The sequence below is a fragment of the Podarcis pityusensis genome (assembly GCF_964106645.2).
Source record: "Podarcis pityusensis genome assembly, chromosome: 5".
NCBI lineage: Eukaryota > Metazoa > Chordata > Lepidosauria > Squamata > Lacertidae > Podarcis > Podarcis pityusensis.
The window spans coordinates 4,040,352-4,055,553 of NC_138032.1; the positions used below are offsets into that span (position 1 = coordinate 4,040,352).

Below are 15,202 nucleotides of genomic sequence, written 5' to 3' on the forward strand. Positions count from 1 at the left end.
CAATCAGAAGGTCGGCGGTTCAAATCCCTGCGGCGGGGTGAGCTCCCGTCGCTCGGTCCCTGCTCCTGCCAACCTAGCAGTTCGAAAGCACGTCAAAGTGCAAGTAGATAAATAGGTACCGTTCCGGCGGGAAGGTAAACGGCATTTCCGTGCGCTGCTCTGGTTCACCAGAAGCGGCTTAGTCATGCTGGCCACATGACTCGGAAGCTGTACGCCGGCTCCCTGGGCCAATAAAGTGAGATGAGCGCCGCAACCCCAGAGTCGGTCACGACTGGACCTAATGGTCAGGGGTCCCTTTACCTTTACCTATTTATATCCCACCCATCTGGCTGGGTTTCTCAGCCACTCTGGGCGGCTTCTAATCAAGTGTTAAAAACAAGACAGCATCAGACATTAAAAATCTTTCCTAAACAGGGCAGCCTTCAGTTGTGTTTTAAAAGTGAAATAGTTGTTTATTGCCTTGCCTGATGGGAGGGCGCTCCACAGGGCGGGCGCCACCACTGAGAAGGCCCTCTGCCTGGTTCCCTGTAGCTTGGCTTCTCACAGTGAGGGAAGGCCGTCAGAGCCGGACCTCAGTGTCCGGGCAGAATGATGGGGGTGGAGACGCTCCTTCAGATATACTGGCCCGAGGCCGTTTAGGGCTTTCAAGGTCAGCACCAACATTTTGAATTGTGCTCGGAAACGTAATGGGAGCCAATGTAGATCTCTCAGGACCGGTGTTGTGGTCTCAGTGGCCGCTCGCAGTCACCAGTCTAGCTGCCGCATTCTGGATTAATTGCAGTTTCCGGGTCACCTTCAAAGGTAGCCCCACGTAGAGCGAATTGCAGTAGTCCAAGCGGGAGATAAGTAGAGCATGCACCACTCTGGCGAGATAGTAAGGTAAAGGTAAAAGGACCCCTGACCATTAGGTCCAGTCATGGCCGACTCTGGGGTTGTAGCGCTCATCTCGCTTTACTGGCTGAGGGAGCCGGCGTACAGCTTCCGGGTCATGCGGCCAGCATGACTAAGCCGCTTCTGGTGAACCAGAGCAGCACATGGAAACACCATTTACCTTCCCGCCTGAGCGGTACCTATTTATCTACTTGCACGTGATGTGCTTTTGAACTGCTAGGTTGGCAGGAGGCGAGACAGTATCTGCAAGCAAAAAAAAGGTGAATTCCTCCTGGCTGGCAGCGTCCTCTTTCTCCTCCTCCGAGAGGCGGTTCCTGCGGCGACTCCAGGCGACCCTCCTTCCCGGCCGGGGGCTGAGCTTGCGGGCGGGCGGCGCCTGGTCCTCGGCCGGCCTCTCTCTCCATGGATCCTCCGCCGGCGCCGCATCTGCGCGAGTTCCAGGCGCTGGTGGATCGCGCGGGCGGGCGCGCGCGGCTGCTGCTGGTGGGCGAGGCGCGCGAGGGCGAGCCTGCGCCGCGGGCGCTGCTGGAGACCTTCGCCCGGGACCTCTTCGCCGAGCCGGAGCCGGAGCCGCGCAAGGAGCCGGAGGCGCAGCCCGATCCTCCCGCCGGAGGGGCGCGCAAGGTCCGCGTGCGCCTGGGCGGCCGGGGCTCGGCGGCGCGCTCCTCGTGCGCGCTGCTCTTCGTGCTCTTCCGCCAGGCGTCGCTTGCGCCACTGCCTCCCTTGCGCGCTCGCCGGGAGCGGCTCCGCCTGCGCGAGATCCTCCGCGACGTGCGCAGCCGGCTGCCCTCGGCGGCGCGCCCCGGGGTGGTGGGCGTGGTGGTGCTGGGCGGCGGCGAGGCCGAGGGCGCCCGGCTGCAGCTCGACGCCTTGCTCCGCCAGGTCTTCCGGAGGAGGCGCCCGGCGGAGCTGGACACCCTGCAAGCCGCCCCCTACAGCCCCGGAGCCGGACAGGGCGCCGCCGAAGCCCGCGCCGCCGCCTGCCGGGCGCTGAGAGCCGCCCTGAAGCTCCGAGCAGGTGAGCGCAGCGGGGCAGGCAGCCATCGCCCCGATTTATTTATTCTTTGCATTTATACCCAGCTCTCTTTGGCCCAGGTAGCTCCACGTGGACGTGCCGGATTTACGCATCAGCTAAACAATCACAATACAGTGATACCTCGGGTTACATACGCTTCAGGTTACAGACTCCACTAACCCAGAAATAGTGCTTCAGGTTAAGAACTTTGCTTCAGGATGAGAACAGAAATTGTGCTCCGGCGGCACAGCAGGAGCTGGAGGCCCCATTAGCTAAAGTGGTGCTTCAGGTTAAGAACAGTTTCAGGTTAAGAATGGACCTCCGGAACGAATTAAGTACTTAACCTGAGGTACCACTGTAACAGTAATAATAAGAATAATGTTGTAGTTGTTTTGTGTCCAACTCTTCGTGACCCCCTGGACCAGAGCACGCCAGGCACTCCTGTCTTCCACTGCCTCCCGCAGTTTGGTCAAACTAGACTCCAAGACTTTGGCCACCTCATGAGAAGAGAAGACTCCCTGGAAAAGACCCTGATGTTGGGAAAGATGGAGGGCACAAGGAGAAGGGGACGACAGAGGACAAGATGGTGGGACAGTGTTCTCGAAGCTCCCAGCATGAGTTTGACCAAACTGCGGGAGGCAGTAGAAAACAGGAGTGCCTGGCGTGCTCTGGTCCAGGGGGTCACAAAGAGTCGGACACGACTAAACAACAACAACAAAAGTAGCGTTGAGAACATCTTTCCCAACATCAGGGTCTTTTCCAGGGAGTCTTCTCATGAGGTGGCCAAAGTATTGGAGCCTCAGCTTCAGGATCTGTCCTTCCAGGGAGCACTCAGGGCTGATTTCCTTCAGAATGGAGAGGTTTGATCTTCTTGCAGTCCATGGGACTCTCAAGACAATAATAATAACAATAATAATAACAACCACAGCGGGTGGCGCTGTGGTTAAACCACAGAGCCTAGGACTTGCCGATCAGAAGGTCGGCAGTTCGAATCCCCGTGACAGGGTGAGCTCCCGTTGCCCGGTCCCTGCTCCTGCCAACCTAGCAGTTCGAAAGCACGTCAAGGTGCAAGTAGATAAATAGGTACCGCTCTGGCAGGAAGGCAAACGGCGTTTCCGTGCACTGCTCTGGTTCGCCAGAAGCAGCTTAGTCATGCTGGCCACAGGACCCAGAAGCTGTACGCCGGCTCCCTCGGCCAATAAAGCGAGATGAGCGCCGCAACCCCAGAGTCGGCCACGACTGGACCTAATGGTCAGGGGTCACTTTACTTTACATTTCCAAAATATAAGATGAAAAACAATTACTTTGATAAAGTACATATTTTGTTATGTGCAAATGGCTTGAGATACCTATTAGGACCATCAATCACCGTATAGCATATATTCAACACAAAAAACAGTGACAATTTGTCATTCTCAAAGGGCAGCTGGAGGTATGAAGGGCCCCATTACCTTCAGTAGCTTAGGGCCTCATCAAACCTAAATCCGGCCCTGACGGTGGCCCACGTGGTTCCCCCCCCCCCATTCATTCCTCACGACAACCCTGCGAGGTCTAGCATAAGAGCATTGGCTTGATCTAGCAGGAATATCCCTTTGGCCCATCAAGTCCAGCATCCTGCTCTCGCAGTGGCCAGCCAGCTGCCTGTGGGAAACCGGCAAGCAGGATTCGAACTCAGGAGCCGGCTGCTGAGATTTCTAGAAACTGGGATTCAGAAGCGTTGCTGCCTCTTGATTGCAGAGCACAGCCATCAATAGACCTCTCCTTGCTGAGTTTGTCTAATCCTCTTTTAAACAGATTGAGGTTGAATCCGGACAAGACAGAAGTACTGTTTCTGGGGGACAGGAGGCGGGCAGGTGTGGAGGACTCCCTGGTCCTGAATGGGGTAACTGTGCCCCTGAAGGACCAGGTGCACAGCCTGGGAGTCATTTTGGACTCATGGCTGTCCATGGAGGCGCAGGTCAATTCTGTGTCCAGGGCAGCTGTCTCCCAGCTCCATCTGGTACGCAGGATGAGACCCTACCTGCCCTCGGACTGTCTTGCCAGAGTGGTGCATGCTCTGGTTATCTCTCGCTTGGACTACTACAATGTGCTCTACGTGGGGCTACCTTTGAAGGTGACCCGGAAACTACAACTAATCCAGAATGCGGCAGCTAGACTGGTGACTGGGAGTGGCCGCCGAGACCATATAACACTGCTTCTGAGAGATCTTCATTGTTTCCCAGTACGTTTCTGAGCACAATTCAAAGTGTTGGTGCTGACCTTGAAAGCCCTAAACGGCCTCGGTCCAGTAGACCTGAAGGAGCGTCTCCACCCCCATCGCTTTGCCCGGACACTGAGGTCCAGCGCCGAGGGCCTTCTGGCGGTTCCCTCGCTGCGAAAAGTGAGGTTACAGGGAACCAGGCAGAGGGCCTTCTCGGTGGTGGCACCCACCCTGTGGAACGCCCTCCCACCATATGTCAAAGAGAACAACAACTACCAGACTTTTAGAAGACATCTGAAGGCAGCCCTGTTTAGGGAAGCTTTTAATGTTTGATGTATTACAGTATTTTCATATTTTTGGGAAGCCGCCCAGAGTGGCTGGGGAAGCCCAGCCAGATGGGGTATAAATAATAAATTATTATTATTATTATTATTATTATTATTATTATTATTATTATTAAAGCCATCTTGGTTGGTGGCTCCTCCAGGGGCAGGGAGTTCAATAGATTAATCATGTGTTGCGTGAAGAAGGACTGTGCCTGGAGATTCCGCTTCTCCGGGCAGGTTTGCAGTTCCCTTGCTCCGCGAACGGCCTTCCGGCCCCTCCAGCCACATCCTTGGCTGCCACACTACTCTAATCCTCCAGGACGGAGGCTGGTAATCTCCCAGCCTCTTAAAGGTGACCCTGGGGTCATTCCAGGCCGCCTCGGCTGCAAAGAGGAAAGGTATCTTGTTTCTTTCTGCTGGGCCCAAATCCCACGCATCTTTACTCACTTTCCCAGTGAGTTCAGTAGCGCTTACTCTGAGAGAAGCAGAAGCATGCACCTGCCCCCCCCCCCGGTCATGTTTATAGTCTTTAAAAAAAAAAAATATTCACTTTTCTTTTTTGTTCATTACATACATCTCAAATTCTTAACGTTTACTATATATTCCTCCCTCCCTCCCCTCCAAGGCTTCCCCCAACTTGCGCTTCTGGTTTGTTTCTGTTTTCAGCCGCTTTGCTATCTCTCAACAGAAAAAGTTATTAATAGCATAACATCAAGCCTAAAAACATAAAAAATAAAAGTAAATACACCATCATATTTCAGTATCTTCTAAACATTTTCTAATGCTGATAATGTGGATGTTTATTTAAATCCTGCCATCAAGTCTATTGACTTTCTTTGTTTCTGCAAATATAATTGGTTCCCAGTCTTTTTCAAAGTCTCTGTTGTCTTTTTCTCTTCTCTGTCATTTTTGCCAGTTCTGCCTAGTTCATCAACTTCTCTTGCCATTGTTCTTTAGTTGGTATTTCTCCAGTCTTCCAGTTTTGTGCAATCAACATTCTTGCTGCTGTAGTGGCATACATAAACAAAGTCCTCATTTCTTTTGGTATGTCTTGACCTAAAATACCTAACAAAAAGGCTTCTGGGTGTTTCTTTTACAAAAGTTATTTTCGACGTTTTCTTCAATTCATTGTATATCATTTCCCAGTAGGGTTTTACCTTTTTACAATGTTTCTAGTCTTGCTTCCCTCTTCCGGGGATTGTACACAGAGATACAGCTGGCAGCCTCTTTTCTGGACAGGTTTGCTTTGGGTCCCAGAAGAGGGCACCCAAAATGATCCAAGGGACTGGGGCAGCTCCCCTATGGGGAAAGGTTACAGCATTTAAGGAGGATGTTGACAAGCTGGAAGGTGTGCAGACCAAGATGATCAAGGGTCTGGAAACCAAGCCTGATGAGGAACGGTTGAAGGAGCTGGGTATGTTTAGCCTGGGAAATAGGAGATATGATAGCCATCTCCAAATATCTAAAGGGCCGTCACATGGAGGAGGGAGGAAGCTTGTTTTCGCCTGCTCTGGCGGGTAGGACTCGAACCCGTGGCTTCGAGTCACAAGAAAGAAGATTCCGACTAAACATCAGGAAAAACATTGTGACGGTGAGAGCTGTTTCAAAGTGGAATGGACGTTGTGGACTCTCCTTCCTTGGAGGTTTTCAAGCAGAGGTTGGATCTGTCAGGGACGCTTTAGCTGAGACTCCTGCAGTGCAGGGGGTTGGACTAGATGACCCCGAGGGGTCCCTTCCAAGACTACAATTCAATGATTCTATGATTTGGGGCTGTGGAGAGATAGCCACCAGCCTGGATGGCTTTAAAGGATCAGACAACAGGACCTTTTGCAGGGAGGGAGACAAAGTTGTTGAGCTTCTCTTAGCGGGTCCCCCAAAATTTCTGAGCTGTTTTTTTTTTTTTAGGAGATGCACCTAAGTTGTTCAGCACCCCCCAAACAACTACTCCCACGAATCCATGCAGCTACAATGGCTGTGTTCTCTCTCCGCTGTTGGAGGCACTGTCCCTGGAATCACAAATGGCCAGAGTGCTCATGCATAATAATAATAATAATAATAATAATAATAATTTATTATTTATACTCCGCCCATCTGGCTGGGTTTCCCCAGCCACTCTGGGCGGCTTCCAACAGAATATTAAAAACAATACAGTGTCAGACATTAAAAACTTCCCTAAACAGGGCAGCCTTCAGTTGTGTTTTAAAAGTGAAATAGTTGTTTATTGCCTTGCCTGATGGGAGGGCGTTCCACAGGGCGGGCGCCACCACTGAGAAGGCCCTCTGCCTGGTTCCCTGCAATCTCACTTCTAGCAGAGAGGGAACCGCCAGAAGGCCCTCGGAGCTGGACCTCAGTGTCTGGGCTGGATGATGGGGGTGGAGATACTCCTGCAGGTATACAGGACCGAGGCTGTTTAGGGCTTGAAAGGAAAGCACTCAGTTCCTGCTTTCACTGGCTGGCTGATCTGAGAGCAGAATGAGCCACTCTCTTCATCCACCAGGACTCTTCTTGTGCTTCAGGACACCTTAACTGCACCTGGGGGTTTTGGAGTGTTACTCCAGATTTGGCAAAGCAGATCTTCCTGAGCCAGATTATTCTATCTGCTGGGAGGTTTGCGCTTTGTACATCTGGCCTGACCTCTTGCTCTCTTCTTTATTCCAAAGACGGGGCGGAAGCCAAGAAGCAGAGGATCCCTGCCTTCCTGCAGTGCATCCCTTGGGCTCGGAGGAGTTGGCAGAAGGATGGGCGTTCGGACGCAGCACCCAGCAGCTCCAGCGAAGGTCAGGTCTACTTGAGGGCTCTGTCATGCAGTAGGGGAGGCAGCTCGTGGGATCCGACGGCTGATCCGCCGCAGCTTTTGTTACACGGGTGTCATCCCATGTGAAGTCCAGAATTAGATTCCTGATTTTGGTTTGCAGGTCTGTGGTGCTGCGGGTTAAACCACTGAGCCTAGGGATTGCAAATCAGAAGGTTGGTGGTTCGAATCCCCGCGATGGGGTGAGCTCCCATTGCTCGGTCCCTGCTCCTGGCAACCTAGCAGTTCGAAAGCACATCAAAGTGCAAGGAGATAAATAGGTACCACTCTGGCGGGAAGGTAAACGGCGTTTCCGTGCGCTGCTCTGGTTCGCCAGAAGCGGCTTAGTCATGCTGGCCACATGACCCAGAAGCTGCACGCTGGCTCCCTCAGCCAATAAAGCAAGATGAGCGCCGCAACCCCAGAGTCGGTCACGACTGGACCTAATGGTCAGGGGTCCCTTTACCTTTACCTTACCAATTAAACCAAGCCAAGCTTCCTGGGCTGATTATACGCTTTGCTTCGAATCCCCGCGACGGAGTGAGTTCCCGTTGCTCGGTCCCTGCTCCTGCCAACCTAGCAGTTTGAAAGCACATCAAATTGCAAGTAGATAAATAGCTACCGCTCCAACGGGAAGGTAAACGGCGTTTTCATGCGCTGCTCTGGTTCGCCAGAAGCGGCTTAGTCCTGCTGGCCACATGACCCGGAAGCTGTACGCCGGCTCCCTCGGCCAGTAAAGCGAGATGAGCGCTGCAACCCCAGACTCGGTCATAACTGGACCTAATGGTCAGGGGTCCCTTTACCTTTACTAAAGTTCCTAGCCCCCATGGTGTCTGGGACTGTGTGCCAATTTAGGTGCTGAGGTTTAAGAAGGATATCTGCAAACAGGAATGTGTACAGAGAGTTTGGGGGAGGGAGAGATTTTGCCAGCAGGGCCGTCTTAAGCATATCCAGCTCTGTGGTGCAAAGATCCCTCCGGTGCCCCCCCCGGCAACTCCAAAACAAGGGAGGGGGTGATAGAAAATGTCCTCTGCCTCCCCCACTGCCCCGATCCCCGGCGGGGTGATGGCGATGAAGCAGGAAAACGTGCTGACGGACGTGCTTTCCGGTGTCATGGCGCCCAAGAAGGCAGCCCAGAAAGGCTGTGTACTGCCTTTTGCCAGGAAGCAGCAGGAGGACAATGACCTCTGCAGGAATCGTTCTCCTCCTGCGGAGGCTTGGGAAGGAAGCTGCATGCCCGCCAGCCCTATAGTTGGTGGGGCGCAGCTGGCGGGCGTGCAGGGAAAGGGGAGGCCGCCGGCAAAGCCGCGCAGCTCCCTCAATCGCTAGGGCGCCCCTGAGAGGCCGGCGCCCTGGCGCAACGCACCACTAAGCCCTATGGGAAAGACGGCTCTGCTTGCCAGACAAATTTAGGGGATGCACGGAGGGAGGACATTCTGCCGATGAAACCGTGCAATTCTGCGTCTTGCTACTTTCTGCGTTCAATTACCCTTCAAGGTCAAGAGTGCAGATAACTGCAACCTACATTTGTCAAATAGCCTAAAATATTTTCAGCGCCACGTTACAATACTCTCCCTTTCAGTTCCTTGGCTTCGTTTTGACTGGAAACCGTGATGGTCTTCCCTTTGTAACTGAGACGCTCTAAATCGGTTTTCCTTTCCCCCCCAATGTAGATGCCTTGCAAGACCCAGAAGAAGGTGTATCTTTGACCAACCTGGAGCCCAACGGGAACTGTGAAGAGGCCTGTGGAGTTGCGGCCACTTAAGAAGTCCGGGAGGAACCTTCTCTTTGCTGCTATATCGGACTGAAGGAGCTGCCCTTTATTTGCCTTGTAGGAAAAGCATCAAGGGCTCATTTTTTGGGGGGGGGGGAGCATCTGTTAGCTCTTTTAAAGGAGCTACTTTGCCTTTGTTTGTTCCCAAGAAACTTCGCAGCAGAAGCCCAGAAGCAGCTCTGCTTAATCTCAGCCAAGTGAAGATGGGTGACCTCTTCAGCCTGAAGAATTACATGGGAACTACATCAAATCCTTGACGTCCCCACTCAAAAGGCTGTGTCATTTTCACGCAAAGTGGCGGGCATTGTCCTCTAGTCGGGGAGCATATTGCTATTACTGACGGTGGCTTCTCAGTTTTTGGGTAACTGTTTTAATTGTCTTCTTTGGGAAATAACTACCTTCAAATGTGAAATGTATGGTGAGGAAGTATTTATGGGCTGAGAATTTATTATGCTTGGGAGGAAAAAGAGGAACGACTCGGGTGCTGCTTTTTTTAAAAAAGCCAAAAACTTCTCCCTGTTTTCCAGCTTGAACTGTGCTTGCCATCGCAAAGAGGATCTGAGCAGATTCTTAGTGGAATATGTAGAAATCTGGGCAGCTGTTGCTTGCCTCTTCTCTGTGGTTGTGATAACAGTTGTATTGTATTCTGGATCTAGTACGGTTAGAGTCCAAAGTACATTTGCAGTAAACGAAGCCCAACGTATATATTTTTGCATCTACTCTCATCCTGGGAGAGCGTTCCTAGAAGGGTTCCTTTTGGGATCTGTCCTCCTGTCCTGCAATTGTCCTACAATTCTCCCAGACCATGGTGTTCTAGGGACTGGCCTGCAGGGGCAGGAAACACTAGTAGAGCTTAGGCAACCCCCCCCCCCCCAGTATTCACAAGAATGTGATGGAGCCCCCCAAACCTGTCACCCATTAAACTGGAAGAAAATTGTCGCCCTCTTCTGCACAAAACGGTTCCATTAGAAAGCTTTGCTGGACTTTCTTTTGCACTGCAAGCACTGACTAGAAAGGCCTTGTTGCTGCAGGCTCCTGTAACAGGTGCCTTTTCCGACATGGGGGGTCCAGAGCTGAAAGCACAGCACAGAAGGAGAGAGGAAATAATTCTTTTTGGCAATGAAGCTGCTTGACGTGCTTTACTTGGGATCCTGGATAGACCATTGTTCCAAAAGGCAGTTCTTCTCCTGGCCTAACATTTCAAAATTCACTGTGAACTGTTTGTACTATAGACATGTGGGTGGTTTTTTTTAAATAATATTGTGAGTAGTCCATAATGTAAAATTGCAACAGCAGCAAGACACACTAAAATTCCAAACAGCTGCATCCCATCATATGTGATGTGTATGTTTCAGTAAAGGACACAGCAAGTGTGTTCCTCAGTATTAGAACTCAGTTAATGGATTCTTTTAACCTGATGGGTTCTGCAAGTTTTACAGTGCAACCCTCTGGAGTAGTTCAGTGGGCCCTGCTCTGCAGTAAGCGTGCATTGCAGCCTAAATATCACGTTTGACTAATGTTACTGTTTCTGTTTTGCCTTCGTTGCTATTTTGTCTCTCTGGGTTCTCTATAAAACTCTGATGGGGCTGGAGATTATATTGATTTATGTTAATTAACCTGTAAGGGGGGCTTCCAGGGAAATCTAGAATTGACAAAACTTTCAGGGGAAGCTTTCTTTTGCAACTTAGGCTTAATGCATTGGCACATTTTCAGTTTGTATTGGAATGTTTCCCCCGATGCCCTAGACGAGAGAGTGACCTAATTTAGCGTGTTTGGTAAACATAGCTAAAAGCTTTGAAACCACCAAGCTTGGCTAATGCTAGATGTATTTTCAGCTGGCATCTATTCGTTGCTGCTAATGAACTTCACAAAACGAGGAGGGGAAAAACTCTGCAGAAAAGTAAAGCCTTGGAACTTCCTTTGCAGCCAACATCACATTTTTAAACCGATGGTGACAGCAGAACAGAGTTCTTTCTCTGACCTCCATTAGAGACTTCTGAGAGGGAGAGAAACATCACAAAATTTGCAATAGGGTTGCTGCTACTTGTTCGCCAGGCCAAACTCCAGTCGGCCGTTGTACCCTCTGCCTTACAAGTTCCATGGAGGCATTGATGACTAGGAGACGCTGATGGGCTGCTGTCCATAGCTGTTGGGTCTTTTTATTTGCAAAGCATGCCTTGGGATAGCCAGCTCCAATCTGCAGCCTTCCAGATTTTTTGGACTACAACTGCTTGTTTTGTCTGCTGTTCTTAGGCTGCCCATTTTAAATTGTTGATTTTCAGTTTCGATGTATTATGTCAGGGGTCGGCAACCTAAGGCCCATGGGCCACAAGCAGCCCATGGGGGTCATTTAACCGGCCTATGGACCCCTGCCGCCCGTTTGGTCGGCTCCCGTGCGCTGCGCTAAACCGACACAAAGCAGAGCGGGGACCGCCTTCCACGACACTGGCTGGCTTCCCATTGGCTGCAGGAAGCTCCTGCAGCCAATGGGAAGCTGTGCACGCCTCCTCTGCGCCAGAAGGAGCGCCGGAAATAGCGTTTGTGCATGCGTGCGTGCACACTCCGGCTCACTGCGGCGTCTGTGGGACTGTGGACTGGCCCAAGCCACAAAAACTTGGTCGACCCCTGTGTTATCTGTCGACCCTAGGACCCTCAGGGTGAACAGCGGACTACAAATATTCCTGAATACTTACCTTCACGTTGGCTGTGGTTGATGGGGGTTGTAATTCAAAATATCTGGAAGTTCCCAGGCTGGAATATCTCCCAGTCCTGCAGTGAACAGCAGCATGGCTCAGGAAAGTCAGGATTTTGAGCAGCCTCTTCTGCCCCTGAATTGCAGGTCTGTCCCTTTGGTTTCCTCTGTACCTCAGTTGTCTTGAATGTGCTGAAATAGGATAACATTTGCCTACCTCAAGAGGAGGGTAAGTAGCACAAGTAAGACAGTGCAAGTTGAAATGAGGGAATGTGGAAGGGTGAAGGTGGGTTAAGGAGGACCCCAGTCCAGAAAGCTCTCCAATGCATACCTGAGGAATTGAATTTGAACAGTGTGGCCCCTCTTGTAGAAGGGTTTTTTTTTACATTGTTCCTGCACACCTCAATAGGTCCAGATGTTGAGTGTGCCTGTATGTGTAAGGATTTGGGCGTCACGGCTGAATTTGGCAGGACTCTTCCTGCCTCCAACTGCCGTGCAAACAGATATAGAACAAGGCTGCCATGCCCAGCAGAGAGTGCTTCCACTTGCTACCTCCCCACTAACAGGATTCCTGTTTGTCTTACTAGTTGCACGAAGCGTGTGCACACACAGAAACCAACCAGATAAAACTTCTCCTTGCTTTCTGTAGTGAGGGAAAACCAGCCCGGCTTTATTTCTGCCTGTCCTTGCAGGTGTCAAAGGCACAGAAGCCCTGCCAACAAAAAAATATGGCAACCACACAACTAGCTCGTTCGAAAGGGCTGCTGCTATGCTTCATAATGTAACTGAACTGCCATCAAACTCAAGTGTCCATTCCAAAGGTTTCATCTGCCTGTACGAAAAGAGTCATGCCATTTTTATTTTTGTCAAACCCCAAAACTTAAGTGTATTACAAAGCAGATGAAAGCAACTAATGTTTTAGTTGCACTAACCATGAATTAAGTTGTTCCAGCCATTAATCTGTTGAATAAAATTCACAGTTGCTACAGATTCTTGTAGCTATTGATCCATATGGAGAAGCTGACTCAAACTCCCTGCAAATCAGGAGTGAGCTCATCAACAAAGTCCTGGTGTGCGCGTGCGTGCGCGCGCACACACTGCCATCAGTTGTGCTGCTTGACCTTGCTGAGGAATTCGGCTGTGTTTCTCGCCCAGTGGGTTTGGCACACAAAGGTTTATGCCAGAATAAATTTGCATGTTCCAAATCTAAATAGATTTGAGTGCTAGAATTATTTAATTCTGATATGCTAGTTATTCATGCTAGGCAAGGTGCACTGTGTTCTTTAAAGGGTTTTGAACAGTGAGTGGGAAAGCATGAATTGCACGATAAGACAAAATAATGTGGATTAAGGTAAGAAAGGCAGAGAATCCTAAGGCTACATTCAGACCATACATTTAAAGCACTACGATACCACTTCTGTAGCTTCTCCCAAAGATTCCTGGGAGCTGTTTGTTAAGGGTGCTGAGAATTGCGAGGAGATTCGTCTTTCCTTCACAAGTTACAATTCTCTGTTTTCTGAAACTGTAGCTCTGTGAAGGAAATAGGGGCCTCCTAGCAACTCTCAGCATGTTTAACAAACTACACCTCCCAGATCTTTTTGAGGCAAGTCATGCTTGTTTAAAGTATCATAGCTCTTCAGGTTGGCTATATGACTGTTCTGCCTCCCACTCCCTCCCCCCTTTTTAATAATGTAATGATGGCACTAGGTTTCTCTGTTTTGTTTTAGTTTGTCATTGCAGCCAGAGTATTATGTAACATTTAACTTGGTGTGTGGGTTTTATATGCAGGAATAATTGATGTAATAAAAATTTTTGATATCTTAAATCCTGTCTCCTGGAAGCTCATTATTTTATTGATATTGATTCATTTTATTAAAGCATATCTTGACCATGTTTTGTATAACAAGGCAGTTTACAGAATAAAGGTTATATGCACATCTCCCCCCCCCCCAAAAAAACCCCAAATCCTAATCGAGCTGCAAGGATAAAATGGGGAGGTGGCGTTTACCATCTCGAGCTCCTTGGAGGAAAAGATACACTATAAATACAATAAATGAATGCCATGCTATGCACATCGACAAACAATATACAGGGTAGTGATATACTGGCACACTACAAAGCCATACAAAAATATATCGCCAAAGGCAACTACTCCAGAGTAAGGAGGGATTTATTTGTTTGTCCACACTCCTGACTCTTTACCTTTAATTTTTGTATGATTTTGCAATGCAACAATTGCCCTTTTCCCTTATGGGGTATCCAAGAGCCCATATAGAGTCCTTACATAGGTTTCCTATTGGTAGGAGAGGCCAACCAGAGAATATTGAGAAGCAAAGCAGTTAGTAAGCCTGATCTTTATTGAATTGTTGCAACAGGGTGCTCCCCTCACACGCAGGAAAGGAGGAGGACTCAGAACAATGGCACGCGAGGCCTTATACTTTTGAAATTGCCACCCTGTAGATCAAGACCACCCCCAGAAACATCATACATACATCACAGAAGGGGTGTAACCTAAGACCACCCCTCAGATACATCACACCTACATCACAGAAAAGGCGGTCTTAAAACAGAAATTTGAATGTTGTTTTTCTCCTGTCGTTTATCTCCTGTCTGGCAGGTTACTTGATTGGATTACCTGGGGAGCCCGGCCATTCTTTTGTCATGATAAATACTTAGTTCCTGGGCCAGGTCACAGGCTCACACCCTATTCAAACACAGACATACCCTTAAGACAGAAGAAGTGTGCTTGCACACGAAAGCTCATACCAAGAACTAACTTAGTTGGTCTTAAAGGTGCTACTGGAAGGATTTTTTTTTTTATTCTTCCTTAAGACAGGATTTGTGAAGGAAAAGACAATGGGGAGGCTTTTCCATTTTCCTTTGACCTGGCAGAGAAAACATTTGCTCATTTTGGGACAGTTTGAAAATCAAAATGGTTCCAGGTCGGTCTTCCTGTGCTGATCTATCTATGTGCTTGGTTGGTACATTTATGAACATTTAACATATATCTAAAACCTCAAAATTCCTATCACAATATCTGCCGAGAAAGCGAGTTCCATCCTTGAGGGGCCACCACTGACAAAGCCCTGCAACACATTGCAGCCCCTCGGGTGCTGCCCCAAGGCGGCTGCCCCACCAGCCATGCTCTAGCTTCCCTGCCTGGCAGGGGCAGGCGAGGGGGGCACCCAAAGGCCCTGACCGGGTCACGTGGCCACGACCCCCTGACTTCCAGTTCTGAGCAGCAGAACAGGCAGGTGATGCATAAGGAAGGAGGGGTCCTCGGGGAGGCGCTTGGGTGTCTCTGCCGATGCCTGACCTGCCACAGCGCCCCGATTCCCGCGGTCGCCTTTTCCCTCCTTCCCCATCGCCCTCGGGAAGATTCCGCGCCCCCCCCCCCGGTTCCACAGGCCTCGCCGCCGCCTTTTCCTCCCGAAGCAGGCATTCCGCGCGGGCAGCCCCGTGCGCGGGTTGCCGAGGAGAGCGGGGCCTTCGAAGCCCGGCGGGGCGGGGCAA

The 15,202-nt window shown here is 50.3% G+C and overlaps 1 protein-coding gene across 1 annotated transcript; it reads left to right on the forward strand.

Annotated features, from left to right (window-relative positions):
* The first annotated feature begins 1,138 nt into the window (after positions 1-1,138).
* On the forward strand, positions 1,139-9,858 carry LOC308478157 (uncharacterized protein C2orf72). The gene is made up of 3 exons (XM_081007538.1): positions 1,139-1,909; positions 7,093-7,209; positions 8,897-9,858. Exons 1-3 carry the CDS (start codon positions 1,294-1,296, stop codon positions 8,986-8,988), a joined length of 825 nt encoding a protein of 274 aa, XP_080863664.1. The 5' UTR covers positions 1,139-1,293; the 3' UTR covers positions 8,989-9,858.
* Positions 9,859-15,202: the final 5,344 nt, after the last annotated feature.

What these genes read in the sequence shown, in the direction of transcription:
- LOC308478157 (XM_081007538.1), top strand. Translation starts at nt 1,294, where the DNA reads ATGGATCCTCCGCCGGCGCCGCATCTGCGCGAGTTCCAGGCGCTGGTG. An exon ending in CGCCCTGAAGCTCCGAGCAG is followed by an intron (nt 1,910 to 7,092) that starts GTGAGCGCAGCG and finishes TTTATTCCAAAG; the next exon opens with ACGGGGCGGAAGCCAAGAAG. An exon ending in ACCCAGCAGCTCCAGCGAAG is followed by an intron (nt 7,210 to 8,896) that starts GTCAGGTCTACT and finishes CCCCCAATGTAG; the next exon opens with ATGCCTTGCAAGACCCAGAA.